Source organism: Populus alba, chromosome 19 (assembly GCF_005239225.2).
Source record: "Populus alba chromosome 19, ASM523922v2, whole genome shotgun sequence".
In the NCBI taxonomy this organism is placed as follows: Eukaryota; Viridiplantae; Streptophyta; class Magnoliopsida; order Malpighiales; family Salicaceae; genus Populus; species Populus alba.
Genome location: NC_133302.1, coordinates 18255313 through 18266964, shown reverse-complemented (window position 1 = coordinate 18266964; position 11652 = coordinate 18255313). Strand labels below are relative to the sequence as shown.

General features: G+C 33.3%; 2 protein-coding genes across 2 annotated transcripts; both read left to right on the top strand.

The window, feature by feature from the left end:
• Positions 1 to 2740: 2740 nt before the first annotated feature.
• Positions 2741 to 3370, top strand: LOC118056476 (proteinase inhibitor PSI-1.2). The gene is made up of 2 exons (XM_035068695.2): positions 2741 to 2884; positions 3086 to 3370. Exons 1-2 carry the CDS (start codon positions 2836 to 2838, stop codon positions 3271 to 3273), a joined length of 237 nt encoding a protein of 78 aa, XP_034924586.1. The 5' UTR covers positions 2741 to 2835; the 3' UTR covers positions 3274 to 3370.
• A 2420-nt stretch (positions 3371 to 5790) lies between these two features.
• LOC118056475 (beta-amyrin 28-monooxygenase) lies at positions 5791 to 10705 on the top strand. Its single transcript, XM_035068694.2, has 3 exons — positions 5791 to 6865; positions 9303 to 9490; positions 9682 to 10705. The coding sequence occupies exons 1-3, from the start codon at positions 5917 to 5919 to the stop codon at positions 9979 to 9981; spliced, it is 1437 nt and encodes a 478-aa protein (XP_034924585.1). The 5' UTR covers positions 5791 to 5916; the 3' UTR covers positions 9982 to 10705.
• Positions 10706 to 11652: the final 947 nt, after the last annotated feature.

Below are 11652 nucleotides of genomic sequence, written 5' to 3'. Positions count from 1 at the left end.
TCCTTATAGAAAGCTGATCTAACTATATACACAGCCTTAGAAGATCTGCTTAGGGAGACTCCAATGCCATTATGCAATATCAGCCACCAAGAGCTGTCAAAGAAATCAACAATAATTGGACCTAAAATGAGCAATTCTGTAACTTGAGAAAAAAAAAAACGCATATCATTTAGGCCTAAGGGTGTGAAGGGACTGTACAGAAGAAGACAGATCCTACATGATGAATATAAAAATTGTGAAGCCGGATAAAGATTGTCAAATTCAGTGAAATTTGTGTTTGTTTTGATTTGAACCTGTAAGCTTGTAAACTTTTGAGAAATTCCAAATATGGATGAACAAGTAATCAGCTGATACAATTAACTTTTCAGAACACGGCGAAAATATTTTTGAAGAAATCAATATGTGGCTCATAAATATTCAAAAGTTTACAAAAAAAGCACCAATGTTACATGTGCATGCACATTTACTCTCAAATGCAACAAGGGTAAAGAAATCATGGAAATACGTACGTAAAAAAAAAAAACTCAATAACATAAATACCTAAAGAAAGAAGAAATTGATGAAGAATTCTTTCCACGAGCCCTCTTCCAGAATAGGGAAAAAATGGCACTTGGTTTCCTGGAAATTTTTTAGGGTGAGAGAGATTTTCTCCATAATTAAAGGTATCAGTTAATTAGCCTTTTTCCCTGGTCAATACTAGATTTGTGGCGTGCGCCTCTCCTAGGAGCCGGCCAATTTCTTTTTTGATGTAAAAAAATAAAGGGAATGATAAAGAGAATTTTTTTTTATGACGGTTGAATTAGTAATTTTGAATAATATAATTAAAAAAATATAATAATAGATAAATTGATAAAAGAAATGATAACAAAAATAAAATAAAAAGAATCCGATCCAAGCATACCTCAATTATCAAACAAACAATTTTAATGTTGAAGAATGAAAATAAAAGGATTAAATAGTAAATCTCACAATCATTAGTATAAGATTGAAACAATTTCATAAAAAGAAACGTAAAGAAAAAAGCATGAAGATTAATTTTTAATAAATCAAATAAGAATATAATAAATTCATATAAAGAAAAATAAAAAGAAAAAAGGATGAAGTCCATTCTCTAGTAAATAAAACGTTAAAGTACAGAAATTAAAAAAAATAATAATTAATAAAAGGATGAAAAAAATTGATTTGAGCTCAGGTAGTTCAAGATGCAAATTTCTGACCAAGTCTCGACACCAGAGTGACCACATTTGAAAATAAATTAAATAAAATTATGAAACTTGATTATCGAACAACTCAATATTGAAGGGAAAAAAATAAGTTTAAAAAGCAACTAGAAAAAATATGAGTCGACCTGAATTAACTTGTAAACCCAATGACCATGGGCATGATCAGGATAACCAAATAGAAAAAAAAAAAAGAAGCAAGATGACTAGTTTCTAATATGTTAAATGTTGAAGGTTGAAATTGAAATAAAATAATTTAAAAAAAAAAAAAAAACAAAAATCAATCCACGTTAAGCTTTGAAACCCATGACTTTAGTCACGAACCTGAGACTAATCCATAGAAGGCAAGCTGTAAAAAATAATAAAGCAAAACTTTAAAATAATTAATTTAAAAAATGATTTCAAACAAAAAATAACAATAAAAATAATAAGAATTAAATTTGAAAGGTAAAAAAATTTAAGAGGAATAAAATTTAAAAAGCATACCAATTTTATAATTTATTTAAATTTTAAAAAAATTATAATAAAAAAACAAGATCTAAATTTGAAGAATTAACAAATTAAAAGGATAATTTGGAATTTTTAAGGAGTTGACGAGAAAATCTAGGTTGAGAGAGAGAGAAGAAGGGGGGAAATTGATTCGTAAATGCTAAACCACCAGGAATCTTGAAACATGTACTGTCTCATCATGCAGGGGTGCTATGAAGATTCCAATGCTACCAGTGAAGGTCATGTTCGGTGGTTGGGAGGCCGTCCATATGCTGTCCACTTGTTGAAACATGCCAGGCGCTACCAAGTTCTTTATATTTAAAATAATTAACATATATTAAAATATAATAATACCCCGAGCAAATATGATATTATAAAAATATCCTGGTAAAAAGATAAAAAAATTAAAACATTACGAGAAAGTTATGTTGATTATGTATTAAGGGCATATATAAAAGTAATTTAACTATTTTATTTAGTTTAACGTGGGTGTCCGGGTCAGCTTGTGCGCACCTCGATTAATCCCACGGGCCCTGAAGTTAACGACCATGTAAGCCTCCAGTGGTCATCATATGAGCAACCTAGGGCTCGAACCTGAGACCACAGAGAGAGCACACCTCTTGGTCCCAAGCTCTTACCACTGGACCACCACTTAGATAATTAGTAATTTAACTATTTTGAAAAAAAAAAAAAGACCATAACACCTCTTATTGAAAGATAACATATTTTTTTTATTGTAGAGGTAAATAATTATTTTTACTGTGTTAAAAAAAATAAAATTATCAATATAACCGAACACAAATTGTTAAGGATAATTGTGACATAATAAAAAACAATCTTATATATATATAGGGTTCAAGTCACATCTTATAGACATCGAAATTGAAATCAACGTTTGCTACATGAGCAATGTAGTTGACTTTGATTTTCTTCGACTACAAATTCTTTAAGGCTAATTAACTCTTGCTAAATGAGCATTACAGTTGACTTTGACTTTCTTCTACCACAAGCTCTTAAAGTCTAATCAACTTTTGCTAAATCAGCATTAACGTAGTGGTGAGTCTTGACTTTCTTACACTACAAATTCTTAAGGGCTAACACTTCATTATTCAGATTCAGCAGAAATATGGGTGGTGCAAGACTTGCCGCCAGTGCAGTGGTTCTTCTTGTGCTCGGTATGCTCTCATCTCAAAACTTTTTTTTTTTTTTTTTGTTTTCCCCCCTTTGCAACTAGTAAATTCTTGTTCTTCGGTGAGTAAAGGTGTTTCTTCTGATGAAAAGTCTATGAAATTGTTTCTGTAAAACTACTATAAGGGCAAATTAACATCCAAATTATGGTAAATGAGTGAATATGTTTGTCTGTTGATTATGAGCAGGTGTAGTTTTCCTCGGAGCCGGTGGTGGTAGCTTGATTGCCAAGGCCTGTCCTCTTTATTGCTTGGATGTGGATTACATGACTTGCGAATCCTCCGGTGACAAGAAGCTTAATTCTGCTTGCAACTGCTGCTTGGCTCCCAAGAACTGCACCCTTCACCTTGCAGATGGAAGGATGGTTCAGTGTTGATTATATATATATATATATATACACGAGGCCATATTAATGGCTTCAGTACTCATGTAACCATAAAGTATTGAATAAAATAAATAAATAAGTTGAATGATCTTATGTTACTTTTAGTATAAGCGTTCAATTATATTTATACCATGTTAATGCAGAAGTACTATGAACACAGAAAAGATGATTGAATCTTATGATCGCATACTAACGTAATTGTACACTTAAATACAAAATTACACAATCTTTTTTATATATATCTCCTAATCTGGAGAGCTAATCTTAATTTCATGTTATCTAAAATACATAAGCTTGATTTTGAATGAGAGAAAATTTTGTTCATTCTGTTCATCAGGCATCATATTTATGAACTCCAAATTGGTAGAATTCAAGGTTTCCCTGTTTATATTTGATTAGTGTCGTAGAAAAGAATGATATTATATAAAAAGAATAGCTAGCAACGTATTTGATTGGAGGAATTGAAACAAAAATATAAAATAAGAACAAAGTTGACAGAACATGTCATAGTAATGTTAGGCAAGTTGAAAGATGGACCAGAAATTTATGATTATATATAATTGCAGACAATACTGTTCTAAACTCCATTAAAGGTAGCAAATAACATGGACCAAGTTCCCAATCCAACACAGCATGGAGTGATTTTCTCACCAGAAAAACATCACACTTCGACAGAATCACCATAGTCAATTTCGGTGGTGTTTTCTTTGAAAATGTTTGGTCATTTTTCATCGGAAAGTTACAAAAGGTTCTGAACTTTTCAATGGAATCATCGACGACATATTTCATTGGAACATTTTGTAGATGTTTCTGTCAGAATAGGCAACAGAATATTCTGACAGCAATCAAAGCGCCTTTCCAATGAAAAATGTGATGAAATATTTCATCAAAGTAAAGTTGTTGATGGAGTTTCCGACAAAAAAAATAAACAGTAAAATTTGATTGAGGTTCGCGTGTGATTAGTCGAAGTATATGCAAGTTGTCCAAATATCTATATTAATTAAATTTTTTAAAAAAAAAAACTTACCAACATAGACATCATAGTTATCCAATAATAGCACACTAATTTCTTCATCACGTCTCCTTCTCCATGAAAAAATTTCAAGATCCTCCATGAAAAAACTCCAAGATTTGAGTGAATAAAAACTAAGGTAAAATCCAAATCTGATCCTTAGTTAGAGCTTCAATTAGTCATTAAAATAACAATCTCATTTGGAAAGCTACTATGCTCCCTTATTGAAAGGCCATAAGATATTTGGTTGTATGGATGGCACTCTCAAACAGCCACCGCAGGAATTACATGTTGCTAAGTACGATCTCTCCCAATCCTGCTTTTGAAACATGGGAAATTCTAGACAATCTGATTCTAAGCTGCATCAACGCCTCTCTTACCGATGAAGTCCTTGCAGAAGCTGACCATTGTTCTTCGTCATATGTTGTTTAGATTGCCGGCCTTACCTCGGTCTTTGCTTCCCAGTCACGAACTCAAGCCATTCACGTTCGCTCACAGGTTTTTAATGCTCGTAAAAACACCTAGACAACTATTGACTATTTCATGGCAGATCAAACGCTCGGTACTTGATGATCTTGCTCTTGCTGGGTAGCCCTTAACATATGATGATATTATCACATATAGCTACTAAAAATCCAACCAACAACAGCTTTCGTGAAGGTGGTTTCCCAACACTTCGAAGAAAAAGGCGTGCTCTTGGATCTAGCCAAGGTAATTCTACCTTTTGTACACTGTCTAATCCCAACTTGTGGTATCAGCTTTGTAACAAACCAAGGCACACTGCCTCTCGCTGCTACAAACATTATGATCCTCATTCCCCACCACCACCACCACCACCACGACGTAAAAATGCCCAAGCTAATCTCTTCATAGCCCAAATCTGTAAGCATATGATCCAGAGTGGCATGCTGACACTGAAGCGACTCACCATCTGACAAATAATCTTAACAATCTCGATCTCAATCTCTATACCGATAAGTATCTTGGTATAGATCAAATCCACGCTGGTGATGGAACAAGTTTGACTATAACTCATACTAACACCGCATCTCTCCCTGCACCTTTAAAATATTTTGTTTTTTATTCCATCAGAGGTCTCCAGTGCTTCAATTGCATGTTGTGTCAATTCCATTTTGTGCTCCAATAAAAAAAAAAACACCTGTGAGTAGTTACGAATTGACACCATTAAAACTATGAACACGACAAATATCATGTTGTGCTTCATGATAAACACCTATGATTCATGGACTTTATTATAATCATGTTAGTTTCATAAAAAAAAAAAATAAAGACGAAGTTGTAGGTACGCTAAACCAGTAAGATAGTTAGTCAATTATATATATATAGCAAGAATCTGGATGCATGATTCCCGGGTTGAATCATAGTTATAATTATAATAGAATACTTTGGTTATTGCAGAACGACGTTTGACTTTATAATTTATGAATGATTTTGTTCACGGTTTCGAGCAACCCAATTTTTTATAGACAGAATTCTTCCACTTCCAGGTCGTCAAGACGGCTAAATTAAGCCATTCTCTTACTTGCCTGTCTCAATTTGTATTACCAGTCCATCTCTCGATCCTTTGCTTCTTACCCTTGTTATAGCTAAGTGTTTCATACATGGATCTCCTCTTTCCATGCTTCCTTCACCTTTCCATCCTCTGTATATCTCTTTCTCTCATCGTATTGCTACACAAAAGAAAATTCTGGAATACAAAGTTTCCGCCGGGGAAAACCGGATGGCCGATCATCGGAGAAACATGGGATTTTATGATGGCTTCCAGATGCGGAACCCCGGAGAAGTTTATAAATGACAGGGTGGGTAAATACTCACCAGAAGTTTTCCAAACATCCCTTCTTGGCCACAATATGGCCGTGTTCTGTGGTTCCGGTGGGAACAAGTTCTTATACTCGAGTGAAAACAAGTCTGTCACTGGCTGGTTGCCAAACCCAATTATGAAAGTTTTGTTCTCCCCTGAGCATGCCAGTAACTCTTACAAAGAAGAGTCTGCTAAACTGCGAAAATTTCTGCCAGAACTTCTCAAGCCGGAACCTCTTCAACAATACATTCCTGTGATGGATTCCATGGCAAAAGATCACTTGAAGGCAGATTGGTTTCCATATAAGCAAGTGAAGGTGTTTCCATTGTCCAAAACATACACATTTTCACTAGCTTGTAGATTGTTTATGAACATCAAGGATCCCGAGCATGTATCCAGGCTTCAAAATCACTTCAATCTTGTTACTAAAGGAATATTGTCGTTACCTTTAAATTTTCCTGGTACAGCTTACAACCGTGCTATCAAAGGTGGAAATATGATTCGAGAGGAGATTGTTGGGATTATGAAGGAGAGAAGAGAGCTAATATCAGAGAGCAACGGGCCGGAATTTATTGATATACTGACTCGCATGCTTCTGGTGACAGATGAGAATGCTATGGATGATATGGAGATTGCTGACAGGGTTGTTGGTTTACTGTTTGGAAGCCATGATACAACCAGTGCTTCGATCTCAATGGCCATGTACTATCTTGCTGACAATCCCCATGTCTATACGAAGGTCTTGAAAGGTTCGTCTCCTTGAATTAGCCTTGTTCTGTCTACAATTTTGCTTGAAAGTTCTGTTTTGCTTTCTCATTTTGCGAAAATTCCCCTACCGGTTATTATTATTATTAACAAAACACTTTTGCTTAAATCACTCTACCCCCTCTTATAAAATAAATTCAGTCGAATAATGTTCCGTGTCTTTTTTTATTTATTTTATTTTTTAATATTTTTTTTAATTTTATCTTTTAATATTAAATTATTTTTAAAATTATATTTTATAATTCTTTTATATTTTTTAGTTAATTTATATATTTCAGTTACATAAATTTAATTGTATTCATTTCAACATTAAATCTATTTGAAGTAGGTTTCATAATTTTTTTATTTATTTTCTAAGAATTTATCTTGATATCATAACACATGTTCCAAGTTTAACAAGTTAATCATGATTGATTTGGATTGTCCTTTTCTAGGCTTATTTTTTTTCAAATCAATTTTTTTTTTATTATATTCTTTAACATTAGATTGGTTGAAAATTAGGTTTATTTATAAATTTTTTTATTTTTTTCTATAAAGTTATCCTGATCTTATAACCTATTAGTATAAACTAAAAGAAATGATGGTTTTACTCTTTATCACCTCATAAAATACTATTCATTTCAATAGTTTTTTGTTGTTCCTTTAGGGTTTTTTTTTTTTTCTAAATTTATATTTCTTTCTCTTATTTCATATTTTAATATTTAATTTATTGGAAATTGAGTTTCATAATTTATTGTGGTTTACTTTATAAGTTGTTAGCTCGGTCTCATAACCTATGTCATAGGTTTAGCGGGTTAACTTGATTTTTTTTTTTCTTTTTTTATATTATTTTCAATTTCATCATTTGACATTGGGTTGATTGAAAATTACACTTCATGGTTTATTTTGGTTTGTTTTCTATGAGGTTATCTTAGTTTCATGACTTCATTCAGATGTTTAGCAGGTTAACTTAGTTGACTCAAGTTTTCTATTTGTATTTTTTAATTGATATTTTTCAATTCCTTTCTTCAATATTGAGTTGATAATGAATTAGACTTCATGATTTATTTTAGTTTACTTTCTATGAGGTTATTTCAGTCTTATGACTCGGGTTACGTATTTTGTGGGTTAACTTGTGTAGACCAAGGTTGTTTTATTATTATAGTATAAACTAAAAGAGGTGGTGCTTTTACCATGCCCCACCTCACAAACCATTATTCATTTCAATCGTGTTCTTTTTTTCTTCTAAATCGATATTTCTTTTCCTAATTCCACGCATCAATATTTAGTTTATTGGATATTATTAAGATTCATAATTTAATTATTATGGTTTTCTTTATATATGGCTAACTTGGTCTCATAACTCGTGTCGTGAGTTTAGTGAGTAGACTTAATTTTGTTGTCTTTTTTTAATTGATAATTTATTTTTAATTTTATCATTCAATATTGAGTTGATTAGAAATTAGATTTCACTTTTTTTTTTGTTTGCTTTCTATGAGGTTATTTCGATCTCATGACTCAAGTCGCATGTTAAACCAGTTTACTTGAGTTTTTTTTTTTTTTTAATCTTTTTTAATTGGCATTTTTTTTTTTTATGAATTAAACTTCATGATTTATTTTGGTTTGTTTTATATGAGATTATACTAGTCTTATGATTTGAGTCACGTATTATGTGGGTTAACTAAAGTAAACTCAGGTCATTTTATTATGTGATGTTTTTAGATTAATGTTTTTTTAATTCACTTAAGGCGATGAATCATCTCTTGATCACTAAAGTACTTTCATATAGTTCATATTATCCTCAATGTTTGTTCCTTCATTATCTCGATTAAGATAATATATAACAAAATCAAAGTATAATATTTTTTATATAAAATAACTTAGTGATCTCAAGTTTAAGGGTTACTTACACAACCGTTATGTGAATCTTTCTATAGATATAAGTGAGCCATATAAAATTCTTATGCGGGTCAGTTCAGTAGACATGTCTTGTGACAAACACTTATATATAAGTTCCTAAATATCCCTTATATCTCAGTTTATGAGAACAATTGCTTTATTTTATAAATGAAAGAACATAATATATATTAATCTTTATGATTCTAATAAATATCCAGTATTTCAAATCTTTCAAATTTTTCGCTTTGTCCCTCATAAATTAGAGTAAATTTAGTTGGTTTTGTTGGATTTCTTCTCGAATCCGAACAGATCCAAACCAAATCAAACTGTAATAGTTTCATGAATATTTTTTCTTACCGAAATTGAATTGAAAGGAGAATGCGAAACCAATATATTGAATCAATCTGTTCTGATTCGATAATTTGGTTGACACCAAATCAGATTAAAAGGCAATGGAGCTATATATTATGTTAGCTGAAACGCTTTATTTCATCTGGTGGTATTTATGAACTCATCGTATATATCATGCTATCTGCTTCACAGAACAAATGGAGATTCAAAAGTTGAAAGCTCCAGGAGAGTCGTTGACTTGGAATGATATTCAAAAGATGAAATATACCTGGTGTGTGGTTTGCGAGGTCATGAGACTATCTCCGCCTGGTCAAGGAGGATTTAGAGAGGCCATAACTGACTTCTCTTATGCAGGTTTTACCATTCCCAAGGGATGGAAGGTATGCCATGGTTGGCAATAACTAATATTTTACAGGGCAGCTGTTAATTAGCTTCCAAAACATTCTGCAAATGATTTCAAGCATGTCATATCAGATCATACAGCTTCAATATTCATTATGATTAATGAAGCTGGACGTTTGGATTGTTAGAAATAATGTATCTTATCATGGATATCATATGTACTTTGCAGGTGCTTTGGAGTGTACATTCAACACACAAAAATCCCAAATATTTCCCAGATCCAGAGAAATTTGATCCTTCAAGATTTGAGGGGAATGACATTAAACCATACAGTTTTGTACCTTTTGGGGGAGGACCTCGAATGTGTCCTGGAAAAGAATATGCTCGGCTGGCGATTCTTGTTTTTATGCACAATGTGGTAACACAGTTTAAATGGGAGAAAGTGATTCAAGACGAAAAGATCATATACATGTCTATTCCGATGCCAGCTTGTGGCCTTCCGATCACTCTCCATCCTCGCAAGAACTGAGTTAATATTCGTGTGGATCAAGTGTGTCATGGTTGCATCCTTTTGCCAACACCTATAATTGTCAGTTGATGAACATGCAAATTGTTTTTCTTTTTTGTGTGCCCTGTCACAATTCCTTTCTTCAGATGAATTCTGAAACTCTTTATTTTAACTTTTGATAAATGAATCTTGATGGGTTCAATTAATAAGAGCAAGTGAAAGTTGCAGAATCTAAAGAGTGACAAGATGTGGTGCAGAAACATAGAGAGAGAAAGTAACAGCTCTTGACAAAATTGTTATCTATACATGCTTTTTTCGAGTCTCAGCGAGCTAGAAATGAAAGAAATGGAACAGGAAATCAATAAATGGAGCAGGCCAGCCAATCCCCGTCCCTTCCTCGCTTCTCAGGATCATGATATTCCTAGACTTTGCAGTGCTTGAATTTAGATCATGAATAGAGTTATTCACACCCCAACAGCCATGTTCCGCCGCTTCATGAGGCGTCACCACCAACATGCTATCAGCTTAACAGATCCTAACCCTCTCCAAATGCAGTGGCGCCACCAGATCCTGGATCCTGACAGCGACATTGTCACGTACTGGAAGCATGTCTTCCTTATCACTTCCATCATCGCACTCTTCATCGACCCTCTATAATTTCTCCTGCCCTATGTCCGTCCCAAGCACAGAGACCGAGTTACTCATTCAGACTTTATTTATGTTTGCTTATCCAGCGACAGAGAACTTGCAGTGTTAATCACATATTTTAGGTTCACAGGCAGACTTGTTCTTCTTCCTTCACATTCTTATGAAGTTTCGTACAGTTTTTGTTGCTCCAAGTTCCAGAGTTTTTGGACGGTGAGAGCTTGCTAGATGCTAAGGAGATTGCAATGCTTTCTGATTTCCTTATCGATCTGTCAGCTACGCGAAATAGCATTGGTTACATTCAAACCCCTGAGAAAGACATTTCATAGCTTCATAAAAAAGACATTTTAATAAAAAAACAAATTCTACAGAACAATTTGTTCCAAATAAATCTTGTTTCCCATGTACATAATTTATCCTGCAAGCACAAAGCACATCTCCATCCCTAATTTCCAACCCCATTAAAGTTAAAATATACAACATTTTGGAATTTCCATAATGGCCATATATAAGAAACATTGCAGATTTACAGTGCTTTCCTCAAAAAATTTCATAGGTTTTGTTGGATTTGTAGCGGGAGTTGAATTGTTAACGACAAATATCTTATTTCAAATATTTTGCTGTAGATTAAGAGTAGGAATGTTGATATATGCTTTCCTTTTTCTGAAAAACAACAGGATTCTGATTCTTGAATAAGAAAAGCATTGTTGCATGAGAGTAGAGGCTGCTACAAGCTAGATCAATGAAAATTATCACAATTTTAAAACCCGTACTAGCCCGACGGGTTGACCTGGGACCCGTCTGACCTAGGCCTGGGACCGGTCCGGGTGGAGATAAAAACCCGCTTGGAAGTTGGTTCGGTGAAACCGGGTCGACCCGAGACCCAGGCCACCCGGTCAAACCTGGCTGAGACTCAGTTTTATATATATATATATATATATATATATATATATATACTAATAGACATTAAACAACGAATTGATGAAGAACAACGAAGCAGAATTGGGCACTTTCAAACCTAATTAACAAAAAGACCAATTTCAATCG

Excerpts from the sequence above, each read along its gene's own strand:
- LOC118056475 (XM_035068694.2), top strand. The coding sequence starts at position 5,917 with ATGGATCTCCTCTTTCCATGCTTCCTTCACCTTTCCATCCTCTGTATA. Across the intron at positions 6,866-9,302 it reads CTATACGAAGGTCTTGAAAG|AACAAATGGAGATTCAAAAG; the intron begins GTTCGTCTCCTT and ends TCTGCTTCACAG. Across the intron at positions 9,491-9,681 it reads CCATTCCCAAGGGATGGAAG|GTGCTTTGGAGTGTACATTC; the intron begins GTATGCCATGGT and ends TGTACTTTGCAG.
- LOC118056476 (XM_035068695.2), top strand. The coding sequence starts at position 2,836 with ATGGGTGGTGCAAGACTTGCCGCCAGTGCAGTGGTTCTTCTTGTGCTC. Across the intron at positions 2,885-3,085 it reads AGTGGTTCTTCTTGTGCTCG|GTGTAGTTTTCCTCGGAGCC; the intron begins GTATGCTCTCAT and ends GATTATGAGCAG.